Source organism: Mytilus trossulus, chromosome 3 (assembly GCF_036588685.1).
Source record: "Mytilus trossulus isolate FHL-02 chromosome 3, PNRI_Mtr1.1.1.hap1, whole genome shotgun sequence".
Taxonomy (NCBI): domain Eukaryota; kingdom Metazoa; phylum Mollusca; class Bivalvia; order Mytilida; family Mytilidae; genus Mytilus; species Mytilus trossulus.
Genome location: NC_086375.1, coordinates 72,105,026 through 72,132,858, shown reverse-complemented (window position 1 = coordinate 72,132,858; position 27,833 = coordinate 72,105,026). Strand labels below are relative to the sequence as shown.

General features: G+C 32.6%; 1 protein-coding gene across 3 annotated transcripts; it reads left to right on the top strand.

Moving 5' to 3' along the window:
- The first annotated feature begins 158 nt into the window (after window positions 1-158).
- On the top strand, window positions 159-27,833 carry LOC134712319 (presenilin-associated rhomboid-like protein, mitochondrial). Of its 3 annotated transcripts, none has more exons than XM_063573757.1 (10): window positions 159-225; window positions 3,897-4,089; window positions 5,901-6,038; window positions 8,720-8,870; window positions 10,443-10,592; window positions 10,890-10,960; window positions 18,830-18,940; window positions 24,812-24,865; window positions 24,972-25,015; window positions 27,692-27,833. In XM_063573757.1, exons 1-10 carry the CDS (start codon window positions 170-172, stop codon window positions 27,777-27,779), a joined length of 1,056 nt encoding a protein of 351 aa, XP_063429827.1. In that variant the 5' UTR covers window positions 159-169; the 3' UTR covers window positions 27,780-27,833. The 3 variants fall into 3 exon arrangements, with proteins under 3 accessions (XP_063429827.1, XP_063429826.1, XP_063429825.1); XM_063573756.1 differs by lacking the exon at window positions 24,812-24,865 and adding an exon at window positions 20,108-20,161; XM_063573755.1 differs by lacking the exon at window positions 24,812-24,865 and having other exon boundaries at window positions 24,918-25,015.

Here is a 27,833-nt window from a genome sequence, read left to right as displayed (position 1 = left end):
AAAAACGAAACTATATTTATATTTATTTTTATCTAAAATTTTACCTTCACAAGTATTTTTTCTTAAATATGACAATAGATCAAAGAACAGTTAAAATTTTGAAGCAAAAATGAGAAGTAATGTTTTAAAATTTAAAAAATCGTTTTGCTTTATTTTTAATTGTCTAAAGATGGCTACGTCTGGAAAGCTCAGTAGACTGGGCAATAACTTTATCCAGTTTCAAAAGTTAATATCAAATTACAACTAAAATTTCGACACTTAATCATCAAGATATTTCAATATGATTTAAAATACAATTTCTTGAAGAATGACATATGGCATTTCTGTGGCATTTCATCAATTTATTTTGACTAAAGTTGATTGCATAAGCCAGTATCTTGTGAAATTTTAGGAGTACTGTGCAAAACAACAAATGTAGCCGGTTAAAGTGAGACAAACAAAATCCCTTTGTACTTAAAAATTCAGATTTCAGCTATAAAATTTCTCAACCACATTGTAAACTCGCCTAACACTTGAGTCCATAAAATATATAATAATATACAAAAAACAAGTAAATGGGTTAACATTGTAAAAGACTGGTTAAATAAATTAGGTTTTGGTCATCTCACTTTTGATACCTTTAATTTAAATTATCACATAAATAGTATCCAACAAAGAATCTATGACCAGGCTTATTAAATTATGAATTGTTCTATCAATAAATGTGAAAAAATAAATTTCTTTTGTCATACTAAAAGAATTAGAAAAAGGCCCCCATATATTGATTTATGTAAAATCAAAACTGACCGATCAGTTTTCAGTAAATTTAAACTAAGTGCCCATTCCCTAGCAATTGAAAGAGGGTGTTATACTAACATTGAAAGAAGTAAACGCATTTGCTTATCCTGTGACAGACAAGAAATTGAGGATGAATACCATTTCTTCTCAATCTGTCCATGCTATACATCATTGAGGGATACCTATATACAAAATATTAATAAAAATCTTAATTTCAATTTTATTAAATTGCAGTCCACTATAACATTGAAGCATTTGACTACTTTTAAATAGCAGTCTACCAGTCATTATGAAAATCACCATAAAGTATATTAATGATTGTTTTTTATTGAGAACATCTGTATAACTTGTATTTCTTTTGATATGCAACCTAATTTTTGTATGTGTTCTTTTTTTAATTGTTCATGAACATTAATAATGTGTTAACTGTTGATATTTATAGCCTTTTTCTTCTTTACTGTGAATACCACTGCCACTCTAATATAATTATAATCAATTTTACTATTGTCAGTTTATTGTCTTAATTTTGTAGGCCATAACCATTTAAAGTAAATGTGTTTGTGCAATAAAATATTGTCTATTGTAATATTGCAAGGATTTATGTCTTACTATGTAAACCCTTGATAATGATAAGCCCTTTAATACATTCTTGTATTTGTGATATATAACCTTTTTATATTTATATTTGTATTGCAACAACATGTGTGTAAACATAAATCTAAATGAAACAAAATAGATCTACATTGATGAAGGTGGATAGGACCTTTATCGGGACTCCAGGATCAGGTGTTTTCAAGCTCAGGATTTCAGGATTGACCCTTTCGGGATCTGGGAATTTTTGCTTTTGTATTTTGGGACATCAGGATTTCGTTTTTTTAAGCCCGGGATTTCGGGATTTCATGTTTTTAAGCCCGGGAATTCGGGAATCCTACCCTCCTTCGTGTATTTAACTGTACATTAATGCTTTTTTTTATATGAATGCCAATATTTTTTTGCGTCGTATAATGCTATCATGTTGTTGTCTGTGGCGTAGTGTGCATCCAAAGACTTGTTCAGTTTCAAGACAATAATTTTAGTTGAAGTGAATGGATATCTATAAATTTTTATCAGAAGGTTCAATACCCCTTAAGGAAGGTTGGGATTAACTTTTGGGGGTTATGGTCCACAACAGTTAAGCCTTTTCTCATTTGAATTGTTTTACATTGTCTTATCGGGGCCTTTTATAGCTGACTATATGCGGTATGGGCTTTGCTCATTGTTGAAGGCCGTACGGTGACCTATAATTGTTAATGTTTGTGTCATTTTGGTCTTTTGTGGTTAGTTGTCTCATTGGCAATCATACCACATTTTTTTTTTTATATTTTTGTAGTTTCCAGACAAAAACTTGTGTTTAAGTGTATGAATCTCTATGAAATTACACCACATGTGTCCATACATGTACATCAAAAGGATGGTTAGGATTAACTTAGGGGAAATATAGCTCAAACTGTTTTGAAATTAGGGACAAGAAAGGGGAAAAACTAGTTTTTCTGGTAAAACGACAATTAAGGTTCATCATAACAAACGGACAAATATGGCTGTACAATGTATTTACATGCCAAAAATTACTCTGAGTACAGACTTACCTGTGAAGCTGGAAAAGTTTTAATGCCTGGCATCCACTAGATACAATAATGTTAAATGCATTTTTTGTTTCAGAAAGATAAAATCTCTTTTGGATTTTGATGGGCATTTTTATTCCTTCATGCAAAAGGTGTAACTTTTATATATCTTATGGATGCTAGGCATTAAAACTTTCCAAACAGCACAGATAAGTCTGTACACAGAGTAGTTTTTGAGGTGAAAATACAGCCATATTTGTCCATTTGTAATGATGAACCTTAGGACAATTTAAAAGCAGTGCAAGGGGGGTAATTACATTACAATTACATTTAAAATACAATGTTGTGTATGTTTGGATTTACCTCCCTTACACTACTTGTGAATTATGTATAAACAAAGAAATGTCAGGTTTTGGACTATTTGGACAAAAAAAGGGTAGGGGGAGGGTAAAATGATTTTTTTTGTGGGGGGGGATGGGTTCAATAGGCAACAGCCTAGTGTATTGCACAAAAGCAAAGAAGGAGGGTAAATATTGATTCTTTTTAAGGGGTGGGTTGGGATGGTGGTCAACAGCATAAGTGTGTTAACTTCATGGTAATTGAAACAATGTATTTTGAATTATTGTCTAATTTTTATGATTGAATTTAAATTTGATGAATATGTTGGTATGTGCTATGTTTTGCTTGGCATGTTTGATCTTGACACCACAATTCATTGTCACAGCGAACCAGTGTATTTTTCAAGCCTTATAAGTTAAAGCAACAAAACTCATTGTTGAAGGCTGTACCATGTGTACAGTGACTTATAGTTGTTAATTTCTCTGTGTCTCACTTGGTCCCTTGTGGAGGGCACTCATACCACATCTACCTATATCTAGTTGTATTTTTGGCAATCATTCCACATCTTCTTATTCTTATACACTCTTCAGGCTTAACCACAAGCCCAGGCTTGTAAAATTGTCTTCTGCTAATAATTTTTTTCAAGGTCTATTTAATTTCACATGATAGGTTAAAAATATATGTTAATCATTGTGTTTTCCTGCTTAAGAAAGTGATTTTGTGGATGAACCAGTCAACCCAATAGTCCTCCCTTGTTTCACTTTCAATGTTGTCATTTTTACCTTTTGATAACTAAACTCGCCTTAATCATGGATAACCCATCTCTAGCTAAGGGGTTAAATAAAAGGTCACATGAATATGGATGTAATGTGGGTGAATTATTCATGTCTCTAAGCTTACTTTTGAAAAAAAATTGAGTGGAAATGCGTTTTAAAAGCGAATTACATGTATTATTTCATTTTCATGAATAATCTTTTTATTTTTACATATTTTTTAGTGAATGCCCCTTTCAAGTTTGAATGTCATGTTTTGAGATGTAGACTTACTTCAGAATAAATTAGTTTATCCAGTTTATAATATGTTGAATATTATTATGTCTGTTGAAATGTTATTAGATCTATGTTGATGAACATGACATGAATGATGAAGAAGCAAATTTGTTATTTGTTTATATTTAAGTTTTCACAATATCACTAAATACTGGACAAACAGCGGCAACAGGAAAGTATTGAGACACCCTGAAAGATGGAGAATAATACCAAGTCGAGGCTTCCGGACAAAAAAATCAAAAATAGAATTTCTGGCCGAAGAAGCTCCACAAGAAAGTCAAAGATTTCTGAGTTTAGTGAAACCAATAGGATTTACAGTCATGGTAATGATATGTTGATTTAGAAGTAGTGTACATTCAATATCAGTCACTAACCATGCTAACAAGTTAAAGAACTTCATTTCAAAGGTCATCGCTAACTCCATAAAAACGTTCTACAGACAGGGAATTCGTTTGCTGGTCAAACATTTCTCACACGAAAACACCTGGTACTATAGAGCATTGGGAGAATACTGTTTATTACAATGTTCAAGCAAAAATAATGTTAGGATGCATACAAGATGTGGGTGTATATCAATAGTGTACATATGACAGTATTTGGTAGTTTCATATCAAATGCAAGAATTTGTAGGTTGTATCCTTGGCTTAATATCACCAAAGACTTTAAAATTGGTATTTGCTACTTTTCTGCTGGTTACTGTAAACCAACTTATTTTCGCGGATACTTTATTTTGCGTTTTACCCTTTCTTGACCACTTTGCGGCTATTTAATTACCCGATTTTCTGATTTACTTGATGAAGTTTAATAAGGAAAAATTCAAGGTTTACATATTCACGTTATTTTTGTACTCTGAAAGTCGCGAAAAATAAGTTGTTTTACAGTATGTAGTTGTAGGATGGGAGTTATATTGGGTTAACAAGCCTTTATGTGGACATTTACCTTGTTAGATCAGATTAAACCTGTTGGTCAAGGTTGAATATTCATATCTCATTAACATATTATTATGGTCCGGAATATGCATGTAAAATATGCTGTGAAACAATAAGGCCAGGATTATTTAATTTGTTGGTTTACAGATCCGCCGACCTGATTTTGCCAATTACCAGAATAAAAATAAAATTGACTTTTCATGCTTTTTTATTGCGGCCGACCCTAACAAATACATTACCCCTGAAAAATAATTAAAATATTCTTTTTTTATGAAATAAAATGCATTAATTACTTACAGAGTTGATAACATTTTCTGTTGTTAAAAAATACAACTTCCAGTTTATGTTTCTAAAAATAGACAAATCAATTATATCTGACCTTGAAATGTTGTTTGCGCAAATAATTTTGAAGAACGAAACCTGTGTTTAAAACTAATCACACAACAAGTTCGTTTCTCTTATTTGTCATCAGTCCATAAGATGCACCATTTCATAGAAATAGACTTGTCCAAATGTGGACAGGTGGAAGTTCAAGACATCAAGTTTAACTAAAAGTACTGAATTTTAACAAATCATTTGACTTTTCTTGTTTCATAGATATTAAAAAGTATCGTCCATTTGGATAAAAAAAATTGGGAATGCATGACTACAGATTAATCCAATATTCTCGTTTTTCCAGTGGACGGGTCTATTACGCTTTTGACACGTGTGTTGAAACTTATTTTCGTACAACGTTTTTACATTTTTTTCTTTATCAGTTTTCGTGCTTGAAGATCATTATTCACCAAGTTTTCTGGAATTGATAAAGAGCTAAACAAATCTGTTTTTCTTGTTTGTGAAATGACGATTAATTTCATCTTTGTCTGTGCACCCCCCTTTTTTACGGTAAATTATTAGACAATGTCGTGCAATGATTATGACAGCTGAGCAATTAATAATGTTTCAACTAAAATTTAAGAGCTGATGACAAAATAGCATTTCAAACATAGGAAGGTGAAATAAATATTCATTTTGCTTAATCTATCGAAATTTTTCTGTCTTGAAAGATTTTTTTTTTTTTTTTTTCACAACCGACCGATCCGACTTTTTCAGGGATAAATCCGTAAACCAACAAATTAAAAAACCGTGGCCTAAGCAGTCATCAATGCATTGTTCAAAAACTGTCTAATCTACATTATAAGTATTTTATGGTTATACTGTTTTAGGTTTGCGGTTGCAGTTTTACTGGTGCTATGATATGGCAGTATGAAGGAATGAGGTCATATGCTACAAAAATGAAGTCAGGCAATGATCAATCAACAAATGATTTATCATTTCTAAAAAATTTTGGTTTTAGAAAGCATGTAAGTATTCATAACTAACGCTATGTAAAACAAAAGGCATGATTTATACCAATGTTTGTAACCATCAGTTAACCTATAACAGAGGGGTGAACAATACCAGAGGGAGGACAGTCAAACTCATAGATTGAAAATAAACTGACAACACCATGGCCAAAAATGAAAGAGACAAGCAGATACATAATAGTACACAAGAAACAACATAGAAAACTAAAGATTTAAGCAAAACGAACCTTGCCAAAACTGGGGGTGATCTCCAATGCTCTATGAATGATGATTTTCAAGCATTTGTAGCTATAAAAGCATTGTGATAATTGTCCTAAATACTACAATGCAAGGTTAGCCAAAATAAAGTAGATCATAAGGTTAAAATATTTTGAACTGGCATTTATTTTAAAGTTTTTGAGCCTGAATTTATACAGTTTTGATTAACTTTCTTCCTCTGATCTCAATCAGTCAAAACAAAGTACAAAACAAAACATTGCAAAAGAACATAAACTGAATTTTATCCAATAAAATTGAGAATTGAAATGGAGAATGTGTCAAAGCGACAACAACCTGACCACAGAGCAGACAACAGACTAAGGCCACCAATGGGTCTCCAATGTAGCGAGAAACTCCCGCACATGTAGCCATCCTTCAATACCTATTTTTTATACGACCGCAAATTTTGAAAAAATTTTCGTCGTATATTGCTATCACGTTGGCGTCGTCGTCGTCGTCGTCGTCGTCGTCGTCGTCAGTCGTCGTCGTCGTCGTCGTCCGAATACTTTTAGTTTTCGCACTCTAACTTTAGTAAAAGTGAATAGAAATCTATGAAATTTTAACACAAGGTTTATGACCATAAAAGGAAGCCTGGTATTGATTTTGGGAGTTTTGGTCCCAACATTTTAGGAATTAGGGGCCAAAAAGGGCCCAAATAAGCAATTTCTTGGTTTTCGCACTATAACTTTAGTTTAAATTAATAGAAATCTATGAAATTTTGACACAAGGTTGATGACCACAAAAGAAAGGTTGGGATTGATTTTGGGAGTTTTGGTTTCAACAGTTTAGGAATTAGGGGCCAAAAAAGGGCCCAAATAAGCATTATTCTTAGTTTTCGCACAATAACTTTAGTTAAAGTAAATAGAAATCAATGAAATTTAAACACAATGTTTATGGCCACATAAGGAAGGTTGGTATTGATTTTGGGAGTTTTGGTCCCAACAGTTAAGGAAAAAGGGGCCCAAAGGGTCCAAAATTAAACTTTGTTTGATTTCATCAAAATTGAATAATTGGGGTTCTTTAATATGCCGAATCTAACTGTGTATGTAGGTTCTTAATTTTTGGTCCCGTTTTCAAATTGGTCTACATTAAGGTCCAAAGGGTCCAAAATTAAACTTAGTTTGATTTTAACAAAAATTGAAACCTTGGGCCTCTTTGATATGCTGAATCTAAACATGTACTTAGATTTTTGATTATGGGCCCAGTTTTCAAGTTGGCCCAAATCGAGGTCCAAAATTAAACATAGTTTGATTTCATCAAAAATTGAATAATTGGGGTTCTTTGATATGCCAAATCTAACTGTGTATGTAGATTCTTAATTTTTGGTCCAGTTTTAAAATTGGTCTAAATTAAAGTGCAAAGGGTCCAAAATTAAACTAAGTTTGATTTTAACAAAAATTAAATTCTTGGGCCTCTTTGATATGCTGAATCTAAACATGTACTTAGATTTTTGATTATGGACCCAGTTTTCAAGTTGGTCCAAATCAGGATCTAAAATTATTATATTAAGTATTGTGCAATAGCAAGTCTTTTCAATTGCGCACAGTATTGTGCAATGGCAAGAAATATCTAATTTCACAATATTGTGAAATTGCAAATTTTTTTTTAATTAAGAGTTATCTTTCTTTGTCCAGTATAGTAAGCAAGAAATATCTGCAAGAATTTTTTTTAATTGGAGTTATCTTTCTTTGTCCAGAATCAACTTAAATCTTTGTTATATACAATATACAATGTATATTCACTTTTTACTACCAACTGATAAATTTAAATAATCTTTACCATTCAGTGATAACAAGCAGTTTTTTTACATCTTAATATTTTATGATGTATTTAAATGAGTAGTAATTGTTGCAAACTCCATTAGAATATTTTAATTGAAGTTAGTTTTGGAATAAGGGAAAGGGGGATGTGATTAAAAAATTGGGTTCAATTTTTCTCATTTGAAATTTCATAAATAAAAAGAAAATTTCTTCAAACATTTTTTTGAGAGGATTAATATTCAACAGCATAGTGAATTGCTCTTAGAGAAAACAAAAATTTTAAGTTCATTTGAATACATTCATTCTGTGTCAGAAACCTATGCTGTGTCAACTATTTAATCACAATCCAAATTTAGAGCGGAATCCAGCTTGAATGTTGTGTCAATACTTGCCCCAACCGTTCAGGGTTCAACCTCTGCGGTCGTATAAAGCTACGCCCTGCGGAGCATCTGGTTCTCTTTTTTTATAAGAGGGGAACACATTTATATACAAACACATGTTTATGAAATAGTTTTGGCTCTTGTATAATTTTACTAGCAATGTCATACAAAATTTTCATATCTTCGAAATCACCTTGTGGTAATTTTATATATATTGCCTTTTCAGTTTTGTGACTTTTCTTATAAATACTAGCAGTATTTTGTTACTTTTAACATTTAGATCAGTTCAATGTGGAATAGTTTAACAGAAGGTGAAAAAATGGTATGGACTATAGCAGGTTTTAATATTGCAGTGTTTTTAATGTGGAGGTTGAAGAATGTCTCTGTAAACAATGCTTTATATAGATATTTTACCTGTTCACCAACATCAGGTAAGCTTATAATAAGAATTATTAAAGATTGAATATTCTTTTCTAGGTACTGTATTAATTTGTATGAGACATGGCAACTGTCATTAAATTATGTTTCTATTGTTTACAAAGACAAAATCATACTTAGATATATATAGATACAGCTATTTTTCATAAGAGAAAATTGTTGGTGTTTGGTGTGGTTTATTGTCCATTTTTGAAATTCTGATGCCATAGATACTTGTTTGTTCAGTCTGTAGGTAGCCTGTTGCAAGGTTAAAATTAATGAATGTTTCTATTCAGTTTATCCATTTTCCAGTGGCTTTCCAAGTTTACTTGTCAACCCCTTCAGGAATCTCCATGGCCTGTTTGATGATTGCACCTGCCATCATTCAAATATCTTCCGCCATTGTCAAATGACCTGACCATCCTTAAATTGTCTTCCGTCATTGTTCAAATTTATTTCACCAGATGCCATTTTTTGTTAGCAATTATAATCAAAATTCATTTAATTGCATAACCCTTATGCTTTTTGTATTATAATCCAATACAGTTATAATGCCTGAGGGATAACCGCATTAAGATCACTAAGATTGCTTATCTCTTGTACCTGAGCTCGTACAGGTAGATCAACAAACCTGACAGGAGAACACATTCTAAGTTTCAGCAAATGCTAATGATAATTAAGATTTAACAAATTAATTTATAATCCAGTTACAAAGAAAACTAACACAAGCTTTTATATTGACTTACACAATCAACATCCTCTTTTTTAAGAAGTACAAAATAAGACGTAAACATTAACATTATTTCATCGCAAATAACTGGAGTACTGCTGTAAAGATAATATATCAATACTTTAAACGTTAAAAAGTTAAAAATTATAAATTATTTACTGCTCACCCAAAGATATAACGTATTGTAATTTGAATGGTAGCAAATTGCAATTAATATAAATATTGATACTTCTATAATGAAATAATTTAATAAGCAATGTATCAGCCTGTTTACCATTCCTAACATGGAGGGATGAAATACTTTCGATCACGCTACACTGTACAGCGTAGATACGGTTTTTGATGGTGAAAGTTCCTACATCGTTCAATTTTCATCCATGGAAATCCCTGCCCATATTGCAGGACATACCCATCGTATTTATTATTACTTTGTTTCCACCTCAACATGCATGAAATATTTGCCACTGGATGTTAAGAAAAAACAACAATCAATCTGCAAAGATGTTTAGAACAATAAGATGTACATTTTACATTTTTGTCAAAATACTAGTAGAAATAGAAAAAGTTTGAGAAGCAAAATAAGATCTAAAAGTAAGAAAACATAGGCTAGTCAAATTGTAAGACTTGTTTAAAAGATGTATTATACTTAAATGATGACTTCTTCACTATTTTTTATAAATTTGACAATAATTTGGGAAATTTCAGAGATGGGCACATAAACTGTCAACAGCTAAAAAAAGATCATCAATACAAAATCTACAAAATGATAGCTTAATAGATTTATTTTGTTTGTTTATAGAATGTATGACATGTATATATCATTCTGCAATCACATATTTAGATTTTTTCTTGTCAGGTCATTCTGTCACCTCTATGCTGTGGTCAACATTTAGCCATCAGAGTTTTTTTCACCTGTTTGCCAATATGTATGTCTTCTGGTCATTCTCAGGAGTTATGTTACATTTGGTAAATAAAGAACAAATGGCTGCAGTTTTCTTTAGTGGAGGTAAGAATGTTTGTTATTTTAATCAGGACCAGTCTAGGCAGAAGTGGAAACCAGACTAAACCAACTTATTCAGACCAAACTTTTGAGTAAATGTGAAGACCCATTAACTATAATCATTTATCAGAATGGATATGGAATAATTAGCTAGATGTGTGGTAGAATTGTATGCATAAACTATTCCATAGATTTTAAATAAAGCAAGATTTAATGAAACAGAAAGAATGAGAGAGAGAAAACAATATATTGATATGCAGCTTAACTTTATAATTTGAAAATATTGTTTTGCTTTATTTTCAGGTGTTATTTCATCCCTGGCCAGCTTTGTACATAAAATTGTGATAAAAGGGACAATGCCTTCACTTGGAGCTGTAAGTTTATACAATATACAGATTCTTTTATTATTATATTGATGTTTTGGGAGGCGACTTTCCTGATCTTGAACTTGCGCCCTTGATTCTTGGTTGCTTAACATCCAGTATAATTCTTTTGAAATTAATTATGTATACAGATTCATCCTAAACTTAAACACATAAGTGCAATTCAATAACTGCAATGATCTGGAAGAACGTGGGCCCTGCGCCTATAGCGCATATTGACCAGAAATGGCGCATAGAGTGACAAATGTAAGCACCCACGTGGCGCAGGATATTTTTCACTTCATTTCGAAACGTTTAGATATTGTCAAATGGATTTCTGATCGTGTTCCGTACCGGCATGTGTGTAATGTTCCCCTATATATTTTTGGGACGTCTCGGGTGTCGACGTATCGGGTGTTTTCTAATTGTAATAGAACCATGCGGTTTAACGACTCTGGTGTTTTCGTATGGTAATAATAGAACCATGCGGTTTAACTGATAACCCAAAAACGTAATAAACCATCATTCTTGATATATTTTTTTGTAAACAACTTTACATTTGTGAAATTTGGCTAGTAAAGGCGAGATTTATCTCTAATCATAATCTTTTAAGTTAGTGTAGCTTGCTATTATTTCGATTGAAAAACCCCAAAGCCTTTAAATGAATATAGTTTTTGTCTCCATAAAAGGCGCATCACTGTCCTTGTCATATTTTGGTCTTTGGCTCGTTTTGACATTTTGTAAACATGACTTCAGCGAATTGTTTTTTGTTCTATCAATTAATGATACTCCCTACTGTTAGTCTTGTCATTGTCATGAAGTAATAATAATACAATAAGTGCAGAGGGAATGCCAGAAATGTCCTCTGATACGGAACATCTGGAATAAGTATGGTTTTGACTAATTTAATGTACAAAAAAACATGAACATGTACAAGCAACAGAACTAGTTTGAATATTGTAAATAATTGTTATCTTAGATATTGTCCGGTTTGGAGGAAGTTAAAATAACATCTATAATACTAAAATTACGAGGTCCAATTTGTCAGCCGTCATCACGTAAAAACGACGAATCAAAGAATTCAACTTTATATATAACTAATATAGTACAAAGGTGTAGATTAAAAATTACACCACTCCAGGCCCTTTTGTTTTCCACGTAATTAATATTGCTAATAATTAAGAAGTTCCGGGTCGAGTCCGATACCGATACCAATAGTATATTCATCTGTTACCTATTACCTTATCTGTACGTTCCGCATTTAGCCAGGCGCACCACCAAACGGTGTATTCAGGATATGCACGGGTCATAATCACAGGGTTGACACTACTAAATTGTCAAATTGTTACTTATTGTAGTATTTTAATCAGTAAGACTTTATAAGATAACAATACAAATACTAAAAATAAGGCGTATAGGTAGTTTTCAAATTGTTAGCGGGCATGACGTAAAACAGCGAATCAAAGAATTCAACTTTATTTATAACTAATATAGGACAATGCTGTTGATTAAAAAAAATACTCCATCCCAGGACCTTTTGTTTTCCAAATAATTAATATTACCAATAATTGATAAGTTCCAGTTAGGCGGGTTGAAACAGAAAGATTTGAAAGCAGAGAAAACTGTGATAACTATCTTATAATCGGCATGACTTTATCAGATGACAATACTAATACAAAAATAAGTCTTGCGCATAGTTATATACTTTAATTCAGTCACGGACCCGCGATATCACGGGTGTGTTCTAGTATTGTATATTCATTGAAATTGAAATTACAAAATCACAGGAACAATATCCATGATATAATTTAAAATCATAAAGGTAAGTACCACCACCTCTTTGCACAAATATACTGATACTTTTTAAAGCAATTGCTTTCATGCCGTCGCGTATGGCCATCTTTGTGACCCAGATCAGAGACTCCGCCCAGATCAAGCCATAGTATTTTGTTAAACAGGCTCCTGGTCTGTCATTCTTAAACACCTATGTATGTTTTCTAATGCAATACATAGCTTGAAACTTTTGAAAAACGTTAGTGGATTTAAATAGTTTCAGCTTACGTTCTTGTAGATGTATTTTTGTATTTAGGGGGACAACCGTTTGACTATCAAAAAACATAGACGTCCGAGTGAAAAAAAATGCATTTTTATACCTGCGATTCCGTTTTCCGTTCGTACGATGTTTCAACAAAATATGGAATCATTTCAGTTGTTGATTTAGTATTGAAAATTTGACTGAATTGTCTTTTATAATATACGGTTTTATATGTTTAATTGGTGTTTTTTTAAGAAAGAGGTCAGGTGCTCTTGTTCATTCATAAAATTGTCGTTCATTCATAAATTTATCGTAAAATCAAAATCACTACACAGGTTATCAGGTTAAATGATTACCTGTAATCTGAAATTAGACAAAGTTAACTGACCTATTTTGTTGATTTGTTTGCGCAAATAATTTAGAGGAACGAAACCCTTGTTAAAAACACATAACAATAAGTTTGTTTTCCTTTTTAGCTCACCTGGCCCGAAGGGCCAAGTGAGCTTTTCCCATCACTTTGCGTCCGGCGTCCGTCGTCGTCCGTCGTCCGGCGTCCGTCGTCGTTGTTAACTTTTACAAAAATCTTCTCCTCTGAAACTACTGGGCCAAATTGAACCAAACTTGGCCACAATCATCATTGGGGTATCTAGTTTAAAAAATGTGTGGCGTGACCCGGTCAACCAACCAAGATGGCCGCCACGGCTAAAAATAGAACATAGGGGTAAAATGCAGTTTTTGGCTTATAACTCAAAAACCAAAGCATTTAGAGGAAATCTGACATGCAGTAAAAATGTTTATCAGGTCAAGATCTATCTGCCCTGAAATTTTCAGATGAATCGGTCAATCCGTTGTTGGGTTGCTGCCCCTGAATTGGTAATTTTGTGGAAATTTTGCAGTTTTTTGTTATTATCTTGAATATTATTATAGATAGAGATAAACTGTAAACAGCAATAATGTTTAGCAAAGTAGGATTTACAAATAAGTCAACATGACCGAAATGGTCAGTTGACCCGTTTAGGAGTTATTGCCCTTTATAGTCAATTTTTAACCATTTTTCGTAAATCTTAGTTATCTTTTACAAAAATCTTCTCCTCTGAAACTACTGGGCCAAATTAATCCAGACTTGGCAATAATCATCTTTGGGGTATCTAGTTTTAAAAATGTGTCCGGTGACCCGACTTTCAAATCAAGATGGCCGCCACAGCTAAAAATAGAACATAGGGGTAAAATGCAGTTTTTGGCTTATAACTCAAAAACCAAAGCATTTAGAGCAAATCCAACTAGGGGGTTAAATTATTAATCAGGACAAGATCTATCTGCCCTATAATTTTCAGATGAATCTGACAACCCATTGTTGGGTTGCTGCCACCAAATTAGTATTTTTAAGGAAATTTTGCTGTTTTTGGTTATTATCTTAAATTTTATTATAGATAGAGATAAACTGTAAACAGCAATTATGTTCAGCAAAGTAAGATTTACAAATAAGTCAACATGACCGAAATGGTCAATTGACCCCCTAAGGAGTTATTGTCCTTTATAGTCAATTTTAACAATTTTCATAAAACTTGTAAATTTTTATTAACATTTTCCACTGAAACTACTGGGCCAAGTTCATTATAGATAGAGATAAATGTAAGCAGCAAGACTAGTAAAGTAAGATTTACAAACACATCACCATCACCAAAACACAATTTTGTCATGAATCCATCTGCTTCCTTTGTTTATAATTCACATAGACCAAGGTGAGCGACACAGGCTCTTTGGAGCCTCTAGTTTGTCATAACTCCGTAAGATTTATCGATCACCTCACTAATGAAATGGACCCGTCCAAACGTGATAGATGCCAAGTCCAGATGAAGAGATATTTACAATTTGGTATTTTCTAGTTTCATAGATTAAACCAGATGCTCCGCAGGGCGTAGCTTTATACAACCGCAGAGGTTGAACCCTGAACGGTTGGGGCAAGTATGGACACAACATTCAAGCTGGATTCCACTCTAAATTTGGATTGTGATTAAATAGTTGACACAGCATAGGTTTCTGACACAGAATGAATGTATTCAAACGAACTTAAAATTTTTGTTTTCTCTTAGAGCAATTCACTATGCTGTTGAATATTAATCCTCTCAAAAAAATGTTTGAAGAAATTTTCTTTTTATTTATGAAATTTCAAATGAGAAAAATTGAACCCAATTTTTTATTCACATCCCCCTTTCCCTTATTCCAAAACTAATTTCAATTAAAATATTCTACTGGAGTTTGCAACAATTACTACTCATTTAAATACATCATAAAATATTAAGATGTAAAAAAACTGCTTGTTATCACTGAATGGTAAAGATTATTTAAATTTACCAGTTGGTAGTAAAAAGTGAATATACATTGTATATTGTATATAACAAAGATTTAAGTTGATTCTGGACAAAGAAAGATAACTCCAATTAAAAAAAATTCTTGCAGATATTTCTTGCTTACTATACTGGACAAAGAAAGATAACTCTTAATTAAAAAAAAATTTGCTATTTCACAATATTGTGAAATTAGATATTTCTTGCCATTGCACAATACTGTGCAATTGAAAAGACTTGCTATTGCACAATACTTAATATAATAATTTTAGATCCTGATTTGGACCAACTTGAAAACTGGGCCCATAATTAAAAATCTAAGTACATGTTTAGATTCAGCATATCAAAGAGGCCCAAGAATTTAATTTTTGTTAAAATCAAACTTAGTTTAATTTTGGACCCTTTGCACTTTAATTTAGACCAATTTTAAAACTGGGCCAAACATTACGAATCTACATACACAGTTAGATTTGGCATATCAAAGAACCCCAATTATTCAATTTTTGATGAAATCAAACAATGTTTAATTTTGGACCTCGATTTGGTCCAACTTGAAAACTGGGCCAATAATAAAAAATCTAAGTACATTTTTAGATTCAGCATATCAAAGAACCCCAAGGTTTCAATTTTTGTTAAAATCAAACTAAGTTTAATTTTGGACCCTTTGGACCTTAATGTAGACCAATTTGAAAACGGGACCAAAAATTAAGAATCTACATACACAGTTAGATTCGGCATATTAAAGAACCCCAATTATTCAATTTGGATGAAATCTAACAAAGTTTAATTTTGGACCCTTTGGGCCCCTTTTTCCTTAACTGTTGGGACCAAAACTCCCAAAATCAATACCAACCTTCCTTTTATAGTCATAAACCTTATGTTTAAATTTCATAGATTTCTATTTACTTATACTAACGCTATGGTGCGAAAACCAAGAAAAATGCTTATTTGGGTCCCTTTTTGGCCCCTAATTCCTAAACTGTTGGGACAGAAACTCCCAAAATCAATACCAACCTTCCTTTTGTGGTCATAAACATTGTGTTTAAATTTGATTGATTTCTATTCACCTTAACTAAAGTTATTGTGCGAAAACCAAGAATAATGCTTATTTGGGCCCTTTTTTGGCCCTTTATTCCTAAACTGTTGAAACCAAAACTCCCAAAATTAATCCCAACCTTTCTTTTGTGGTCATAAACCTTGTGTCAAAATTTCATAGATTTCTATTAACTTAAACTAAAGTTATAGTTCGAAAACCAAGAAAATGCTTATTTGGGCCCTTTTTGGCCCCTAATTCCTAAAGTGTTGGGACCAAAACTCCCAAAATCAATACCAGCCTTCCTTTTATGGTCATAAACCTTGTGTTAAAATTTCATAGATTTCTATTCACTTTTACTAAAGTTAGAGTGCGAAAACTAAAAGTATTCGGACGACGACGACGCCAACGTGATAGCAATATACGACGAAAATTTTTTAAAAATTTGCGGTCGTATAAAAAAGTACATCCTTTTTGGATATCATATTCAAAACTGGGTATGCATGACAAATGATGAAACCATTATCCTCGTCTTTCCAATGGACTACTACGTTTGTTGACCCTCGACGGTCCACCGTGTTTGCAATTTTATTTCACATGTTTTCGAAATATTGAAGATCATTTTCACAATGTTTCCTGAAATTTGGATAAATATCAAAGCAACTTAGAGCTGTTTGTTCTTGTTCGTATAATGACGATTTAATGTCATGTTTGTCTGTGATGGCCCCTCTTTTCGGGATTGCATGAGAATTATAGTTATCTCGTACCGCATGAGGATGACACATATCAACTGAACAATAATGTTTGGGACTTAGTTTTTAAGAAATGATGACAAAGTAACATTATGAAAATATTTTTAGTCAGCTGAAATATATATATATTTTTTGCATGTTTATGTCTTGTAAAATATTTTGTTTCTTTCCCGTTTTTCAACATTTGCGTCTGGAAAGTTGAAATGTTTTAACTGAAGAGTTAAATTTAAATTAATTATGAAAATTAAATCAATAAAGGAAATTATTGCCCAGTTACAAACACTACTAGGGGATAATCCATAATAATTTCTCTTGGAGTTATATGTTTCAGCACATGTATATTTGACCCCAACTATAGCCTGGTAAACGTGTTGTCTCCTTGTAAAATATAAAACATATTAAAAATGACTTTCTGCTAAAGTCTTTAATTGATATAAAGTTAAAACCTTCTTAATTCTCACTAGACTCCTGTCACTCCTGTCATGTTTAATTCTTAAATATATGTTGATGAAAAAAAAGTCCCCAAAACATAAACATGGCAGCAATTGCTTTTACAGCCTTTCAGGCTTTGATTTCTTTTACAGTAGTCAATTTAAATGGACATAAGATTCCACTCATTTGACAACATGCCCCATTATTTTTGAAAATGGCCCATTAAATTTATTTTTTGGGGGCCCTGGGCCCATAGTGAAAAAATCCTTCCAGATCACTGTAACTGTATTATTATATATTGTAATTAATTTTTTGATTGATTGATTCTTGGTTGCTCAACATCCAGTATAATTCTTTTGAAATTAATTATGTGTCAAAGCTTGGTGACATCAGATGGATTGACTCTTGCTGAATAAATTGACCCAAAGTTTTCAGACAGAAGTTATAATATTTGATCTGATATAACATAGTTAAACACTATGAAATAGATTAGGTACACCAATAAAAAAGTTATGATATATAGATTGCATAAAATGTTGTTTTTTTTTTAAATTAAAAAGAACTTAGTATTCTGAATTTCAAGAAATGACCTTACCAGTTCAATATATCAGTGTTTTTGGAGTTGAATGATATCATTATGTCTTGAAATTTCCCCCAAAAAATGGTTTCTGTGTTGTTAAAAATCCTTCCTCATATCTTGTGACAATAAATGCAACTTGCTTATTTTATAAATGCCATTTGAAACACACTTAGTATGGTAAATCTTTAATATTTTGTAATTGTTTGTGTAAGAATGCACCGAGGGGATATGACAGCAAAACCATCAAAATCAGGTCTCTCTGACCGATGTTTTATTCTTAAAAGATTTAAATTAAAGTAAGTTCTAAGTCAATAACTTGTATTTCAATTTTATTGAAGAATGATCAACTTTTTATGCCCCTACTGTAGCGGAGGGGGCATTGAGTTTTACCCTTGTCTGTCTACATATATATGTAGATCCCAAAATTGGTTTCCATTCTCTTACTCAAGTTTGCCTCAACCAAATGTTATGAAACTATTACGCAATGCTTATTACCACAAAACACAGATCAAGTTTGGATTTTGGTTGTGTCACCTTTCTAGACTTATGCTCCTATACAAATGGAAAAAAAGGAATCTTATGTCTGTTCTAAAATTTCAGTGGTAAAATTTTTAATATTGGTGTAATCTTCCTTTGTCCATAATTGTAATTAAAAAAAAAAATTAAAAAAAAAGAACAATACATTTCTCTACTTATTTCAGTCTGGAGCTATTTGTGCCATGATTGGTTTAGTTTGTATGGCAAATCCTGATTCTCAGCTGACTATAGCATTTATAGGAGATATCCTTGGTATTAGTTTTTCTGCAGAAAAGGTGAGTGATTTAGCCAAGCAAATGGGGGAAAAAAATACTTAAACAAGTTTTTTGGTCAAGTGCACCTTACACTGATAAAGACGCTTATGTTGTTTGTTCTGTTTTGAAATCATATTTCTATTGGATTTATATATTACCAGCTTGAAAAATTTCAAAACACTTTTGTTACAGTAATGTAAGTTTTATTACTGACTGCAAAAATAAATCCTTTATTTGATGGTTTGTGAACTTTACTTCTTCATATGAATATATTGATGTATGCAAAAGTAATGTTATAATGGATAAAGTGAAAATGAGAATTTCATTGGACCAGAGGGGATTTTGTAAATGAAAACAGGGGTGTAAAAACATAATAAGGGATAAAACAAAGACGGGACACTTTACAATTAAAGAATGTTGCGGGATAAATTAGAAAAGCAACGACAATCCAGATACCAGATATATAGAAAGTGTTAGTACAGAGGAAGATATGAGTGAATCTTGTAATGAAAATCAGCAAATAGACAAGGTATAACTCCCGCTAGTAGCCCCCTAACAGGTTAACATAAAGCCGGTAACTAAAATAACTCAGCCATTACAAATATATTTTATCAAGTCAATCAATAGGAACAATGAATTGCCACCAGAAAAAAAGAGTGTGTCTGCTTGCCTCAGATTGTTGAATTTTTATAGTGGTAATTTCATATTTTAATTGAGCACTATGAGTTTGTTGTATGTTTTTAGGGATTATATGGACTAATGACTTTTTATGCTTTAGGACTGCATGCTACTTGGATGGAAGGTGTTTGATCATGCTATATTCTGATTGCTATGAGTTTGTTGTATGTTTTTCAGGGATTATATGGACTAATGACTTTTGATGCTTTAGGACTGCATGCTACTTGGATGGAAGGTGTTTGATCATGCTATATTCTGATTGCTATGAGTTTGTTGTATGTTTTTCAGGGATTATATGGACTAATGACTTTTGATGCTTTAGGACTGCATGCTACTTGGATGGAAGGTGTTTGATCATGCTATATTCTGATTGCTATGAGTTTGTTGTATGTTTTTTAGGGATTATATGGACTAATGACTTTTGATGCTTTAGGACTGCATGCTACTTGGATGGAAGGTGTCTGATCATGCTATATTTTGATTGCTATGAGTTTGTTGTATGTTTTTCAGGGATTATATGGACTGATGACATTTGATGCTTTGGGACTGCTACTTGGATGGAAGGTGTGTGATCATGCTATATTCTGATTGCTATAAGTTTGTTGTATGTTTTTCAGGGATTATATGGACTAATGACTTTTTATGCTTTAGGACTGCATGCTACTTGGATGGAAGGTGTTTGATCATGCTATATTCTGATTGCTATGAGTATGTTGTATGTTGTTCAGTAATTATAAGGACTGATGACTTTTGATGCTTTGGGACTGCTACTTGGATGGAAGGTGTTTGATCATGCTATATTCTGATTGCTATGAGTTTGTTGTATGTTTTTAGGGATTATAAGGACTGATGACATTTGATGCTTTAGGACTGCATGCTACTTGGATGGAAGGTGTTTGATCATGCTATATTCTGATTGCTATGAGTTTGTTGTATGTTTTTAGGGATTATAAGGACTGATGACATTTGATGCTTTGGGACTGCATGCTACTTGGATGGAAGGTGTTTGATCATGCTATATTCTGATTGCTATGAGTTTGTTGTATGTTTTTAGGGATTATAAGGACTGATGACATTTGATGCTTTGGGACTGCATGCTACTTGGATGGAAGGTGTTTGATCATGCTATATTCTGATTGCTATGAGTTTGTTGTATGTTTTTAGGGATTATAAGGACTGATGACATTTGATGCTTTGGGACTGCATGCTACTTGGATGGAAGGTGTTTGATCATGCTATATTCTGATTGCTATGCGTTTGTTGTATGTTTTTCAGGGATTATATGAACTAATGACTTTTGATGCTTTGGGACTGCATGCTACTTGGATGGAAGGTGTTTGATCATGCTATATTCCGATTGCTATGAGTTTGTTGTATGTTTTTCAGGGATTATATGGACTAATGACTTTTGATGCTTTAGGACTGCATGCTACTTGGATGGAAGGTGTTTGATCATGCTATATTCTGATTGCTTTGAGTTTGTTGTATGTTTTTCAGGATTATAAGGACTGATGACATTTGATGCTTTGGGACTGCATGCTACTTGGATGGAAGGTGTTTGATCATGCTATATTCTGATTGCTATGCGTTTGTTGTATGTTTTTCAGGGATTATATGAACTAATGACTTTTGATGCTTTGGGACTGCATGCTACTTGGATGGAAGGTGTTTGATCATGCTATATTCTGATTGCTATGAGTTTGTTGTATGTTTTTCAGGGATTATATGGACTAATGACTTTTTATGCTTTAGGACTGCATGCTACTTGGATGGAAGGTGTTTGATCATGCTATATTCTGATTGCTATGAGTTTGTTGTATGTTTTTCAGGGATTATATGGACTAATGACTTTTTATGCTATAGGACTGCATGCTACTTGGATGGAAGGTGTTTGATCATGCTATATTCTGCTTGCTATGAGTATGTTGTATGTTGTTCAGTAATTATAAGGACTGATGACTTTTGATGCTTTGGGACTGCTACTTGGATGGAAGGTGTTTGATCATGCTATATTCTGATTGCTATGAGTATGTTGTATGTTGTTCAGTAATTATAAGGACTGATGACTTTTGATGCTTTAGGACTGCTACTTGGATGGAAGGTGTTTGATCATGCTATATTCTGATTGCTATGAGTATGTTGTATGTTGTTCAGTAATTATAAGGACTGATGACTTTTGATGCTTTAGGACTGCTACTTGGATGGAAGGTGTTTGATCATGCTATATTCTGATTGCTATGAGTTTGTTGTATGTTTTTCAGGGATTATATGGACTAATGACATTTGATGCTTTAGGATTGCATGCTACTTGGATGGAAGGTGTTTGATCATGCTATATTCTGATTGCTATGAGTTTGATGTATGTTTTTCAGGGATTATATGGACTAATGACTTTTGATGCTTTGGGACTGTATGCTACTTGGATGGAAGGTGTTTGATCATGCTACATTCTGATTGCTATGAGTTTGTTGTATGTTTTTAGGGATTATAAGGACTGATGACATTTGATGCTTTGGGATTGCATGCTACTTGGATGGAAGGTGTTAGATCATGCTACATTCTGATTGCTATGAGTTTGTTGTATGTTTTTCAGGGATTATATGGACTGATGACATTTGATGCTTTGGGACTGCTACTTGGATGGAAGGTGTTTAATCATGCTATATTCTGATTGCTATGAGTTTGTTGTATGTTTTTCAGGGATTATATGGACTAATGACTTTTTATGCTTTAGGACTGCATGCTACTTGGATGGAAGGTGTTTGATCATGCTATATTCTGATTGCTATGAGTTTGTTGTATGTTTTTCAGGGATTATATGGACTAATGACTTTTGATGCTTTGGGACTGCATGCTACTTTGATGGAAGGTGTTTGATCATGCTATATTCTGATTGCTATGAGTTTGTTGTATGTTTTTCAGGGATTATATGGACTAATGACTTTTTATGCTTTAGGACTGCATGCTACTTGGATGGAAGGTGTTTGATCATGCTATATTCTGATTGCTATGAGTATGTTGTATGTTGTTCAGTAATTATAAGGACTGATGATTTTTGATGCTTTGGGACTGCTACTTGGATGGAAGGTGTTTGATCATGCTATATTCTGATTACTATGAGTATGTTGTATGTTGTTCAGTAATTATAAGGACTGATGACTTTTGATGCTTTAGGACTGCTACTTGGATGGAAGGTGTTTGATCATGCTATATTCTGATTGCTATGAGTTTGTTGTATGTTTTTCAGGGATTATATGGACTAATGACATTTGATGCTTTGGGACTGCTACTTGGATGGAAGGTGTTTAATCATGCTATATTCTGTTTGCTATGAGTTTGTTGTATGTTTTTAGGGATTATATGAACTAATGACTTTTGATGCTTTGGGACTGCATGCTACTTGGATGGAAGGTGTTTGATCATGCTATATTCTGATTGCTATGAGTTTGTTGTTTGTTTTTCAGGGATTATAAGGACTGATGACATTTGATGCTTTGGGATTGCATGCTACTTGGATGGAAGGTGTTTGATCATGCTATATTCTGATTGCTATGAGTTTGTTGTATGTTTTTCAGGGATTATATGGACTGATGACATTTGCTGCTTTGGGACTGCTACTTGGATGGAAGGTGTTTAATCATGCTATATTCTGATTGCTATGAGTTGGTTGTATGTTTTTAGGGATTATATGAAATAATGACTTTTGATGCTTTGGGACTGCATGCTACTTGGATGGAAGGTGTTTGATCATGCTATATTCTGATTGCTATGAGTTTGTTGTATGTTTTTCAGGGATTATAAGGACTGATGACATTTGATGCTTTGGGATTGCATGCTACTTGGATAGAAGGTGTTTGATCATGCTATATTCTGATTGCTATGAGTTTGTTGTATGTTTTTCAGGGATTATATGGACTGATGACATTTGATGCTTTGGGACTGCTACTTGGATGGAAGGTGTTTAATCATGCTATATTCTGATTGCTTTGAGTTTGTTGTATGTTTTTCAGGGATTATATGAACTAATGACTTTTGATGCTTTGGGACTACATGCTACTTGGATGGAAGGTGTTTGATCATGCTATATTCTGATTGCTATGAGTTTGTTGTATGTTTTTAGGGATTATATGGACTAATGACTTTTGATGCTTTGGGACTGCTACTTGGATGGAAGGTGTTTGATCATGCTATATTCTGATTGCTATGAGTTTGTTGTATGTTTTTCAGGGGTTATATGAACTAATGACTTTTGATGCTTTGGGACTGCTACTTGGATGGAAGGTGTTTGATCATGCTATATTCTGATTGCTATGAGTTTGTTGTATGTTTTTCAGGGGTTATATGGACTAATGACTTTTGATGCTTTGGGACTGCTACTTGGATGGAAGGTGTTTGATCATGCTATATTCTGATTGCTATGAGTTTGTTGTATGTTTTTCAGGGATTATATGGACTAATGACTTTTGATGCTTTAGGATTGCATGTTACTTGGATGGAAGGTGTTGGATCATGCTATATTTTGATTGCTATGAGTTTGTTGTATGTTTTTCAGGGATTATATGGACTAATGACTTTTGATGCTTTAGGACTGCATGCTACTTGGATGGAAGGTGTTTGATCATGCTATATTCTGATTGCTATAAGTTTGTTGTATGTTTTTCAGGGATTATATGGACTACTGACTTTTTATGCTTTAGGACTGCATGCTACTTGGATGGAAGGTGTTTGATCATGCTATATTCTGATTGCTTTGAGTTTGTTGTATGTTTTTCAGGGATTATATGGACTAATGACTTTTGATGCTTTGGGACTGCATGCTACTTGGATGGAAGGTGTTTGATCATGCTATATTCTGATTGCTATGAGTTTGTTGTATGTTTTTCAGGGATTATATGGACTAATGACTTTTGATGCTTTGGGACTGCATGCTACTTGGATGGAAGGTGTTTGATCATGCTATATTCTGATTGCTATAAGTTTGTTGTATGTTTTTCAGGGATTATATGGACTAATGACTTTTTATGCTTTAGGACTGCATGCTACTTGGATGGAAGGTGTTTGATCATGCTATATTCTGATTGCTATGAGTTTGTTGTATGTTTTTCAGGGATTATATGGACTAATGACTTTTGATGCTTTGGGACTGCTACTTGGATGGAAGGTGTTTGATCATGCTATATTCTGATTGCTATGAGTTTGTTGTATGTTTTTCAGGGATTATATGGACTAATGACTTTTGATGCTTTGGGACTGCTACTTGGATGGAAGGTGTTTGATCATGCTATATTCTGATTGCTATGAGTTTGTTGTATGTTTTTAGGGATTATATGGACTAATGACTTTTGATGCTTTGGGACTACTACTTGGATGGAAGGTGTTTGATCATGCTGCACATTTAGGAGGAGTACTCTTTGGAATGTATGTACCACAGTTAGCAGATTTCTATTTCTCTGTTTTTTTCTTCTTTTTTTTGGTTGAATTTCATTATGCTTTATTGAAAAATTTATACATTTGTTTGTAAGATGCATAAAATGATAAAGTATCAGTACCTTATCCCTACCTTGTTAAACATAAAACTATTTATTAAAATAGAAGTAGTCAGTAGTTTTAAGTATTCTAAATTCTGAAATATACATTACTTTATTATTATGCATCCATTATTTCCATAGTATTATTCAATAATAAGAAAATTATTTATCAGAGAAAAGGAAAAACAAGAGGATAAAAGTAATTAATAAAAAAAAAACTAAAAAAAGCAAAAGCAAAATATTAATGTATCAAAAACAAAAACAAAACAAACCCACTGGAATTAAGAAATTGACATAGTATATTGGTCAAAACCAGAAAGTGTCTTTTAAAATACAAAATTTAATACATTAAGTAAGAATAGTTGTCTGTTGAAAAAAAATCATACAAGCACAAACAGCTATGGAGTATGTGTGGTAACATTTCTGCATACTTAAAAATAAAATCAAAATTGTTTTCTTATATAATTTAAATATATATGCCTTTATTAATGCTTTTTAGTCCATAAAATTTTTAACCACAGATTAAACTCTCTTCCAGAACCTTAGAGGGTCATTGTTTTAAAAATAGTATTTTAGATGTCCTGTTTATATATATAGAGTTGGGCGCTCATATTCGTCGTGGACACAATTTTTGCCGTTTTATGATTTTGAGGTGTAAAAACTTCAAAGGATGGTTGAAATTGAAGAAATATGCTGGTAAATTATATTTTCATAACAAATATGAGTTTTTTATTCCTTTCAAATTTCTGCTATTCATTTATAAAGAAATTTATTAGATAAATATTGTTTAAAGATGCAGTTATTTGGTTTTAGATAGATGTGTAAAAACGGCGAATATGTGTCCCCAGTTGACAAAACATCAGGAAATTTCAAACAGCCTTTAATCCAACATTTCAAATGATTTTTATACCCCACCCAACGGGTTGTGGAGGGTATAATGTTCAGTCCTGTTTCTTGTCATCGGAACTCCTCTCAAACCACACAACAGAATTTCACGAAACCTTTTCAGATAATAAGGACAAACTATGTAGTTGTGCATATCGACGGGAAATTGCGGTAATTTTTTTTCTAGGAGTTACGCCCCTTTGAACTTGTTTACTTTAATGTACTACTGCAACAGTTTGTCATCAAAATTCCTCTCAAACCACACAACAGAATTTCACGAAACCTTTTCAGATAATAAGGACATACTATGTAGTTGTGCATATCGACCAGAGATTGCGATTCAATTTTTTTTCTAGGAGTTACGCCCCTTTGAACTTATTTACTTTAATGTACTACTGCAACAGTTTGTCATCACAATTCCTCTCAAACCACACAACAGAATTTCACGAAACCTTTTCAGATAATAAGGACATACTATGTAGTTGTGCATATCGACCGGAGATTGCGATTCAATTTTTTTTTCTAGGAGTTACACCCCTTTGAACTTATTTACTTAAATGTACTACTGCAACAGTTTGTCATTGCAACTCCTCTGAAACCACACTGCAGAATTTCATGAAACTTTTTAGATAATAAGGACATACTATGTAGATGTGCATATCAACAAGAAATTATGATTTAATTTTTTTTCTAGGAGTTATACCCCATTGAACTTATTTCTATAAGTGTACTGCTGCAACAGTTTGTCATTGCAACTCCTCTGAAACCACACTACAGAATTTCATGAAATTTTGAAGATAATAAGAACATACAATGTAGATATGCATATTGACACGAAATTATTAGTCATTATGTTTTCTTATACAATTTTTTTTTCTCACATTTATTTCATTTCTCCATTGACAATGTGGGGACGTGGGGTATGTGAGTGTGCTCACTAAGGTTCTTTAATTCTAAAAACAAACCTGTTTTAAAGCTAAGAATATTCTGCATTTGAAGTTATCTTCATATAGAAGTATCAGTTTAGACCTGAACATAAACTGAAGAAAACATGGAAAGATATTGCGAAAATGAGCACCCCACTCTATATTTATTTTAGATAAATACACAAAGCTATCAAAATAGAATGAAGGCTTGAAATCAATTGCAAGTTTATCAAATATTTTTAAAGTTCATCATTTGTTTAATTTAAGATACTAATATTTATATATATATATATATATATAAATATAAAAGTCTATAAAAAGGACCAACCAGCAAATTTACTATGTACCGGATCGTCTAGAATAGGCGATACTATGCAGATAAGGAAAAAAATTATATCAGTCTAAAGATTTCCACAACGGTACTGATATAAGGTGTTATTAAACGAAAATGTAGTTATAAAATCGTGTTGACAAATATTTCGGCTCAACAAATGGCCTTCTTCTTGTGTCACAAGTTTTAACAATACTGATACATAATGTATAAGGTGTGAAAATAGATCAGTAATGATATATATATATATCTATAAATATTTATTGTTAATCTTTTCTTCCTTGATTAGTCGTACTATTTGGCACCTTGGTTTTGAGTTGAAGTTCTACTTGTTTAATCATATTACAGGTATGCACTATTTGTTAATACATGTATTACACTTATGTATAAAAGTATATAAAACAGTGCGGTTGTGTATTTTCAGATGGTATTGGAAGTATGGTAGAGACTTAATATGGAACAATAGAGGAAAAGTAATGCAAATGTGGCATCAACTTAGAGGAAAGTCATGATAGGAAAATAATACAAGGACAATAATATTTTATTAAAGATAATATGAATCTTCA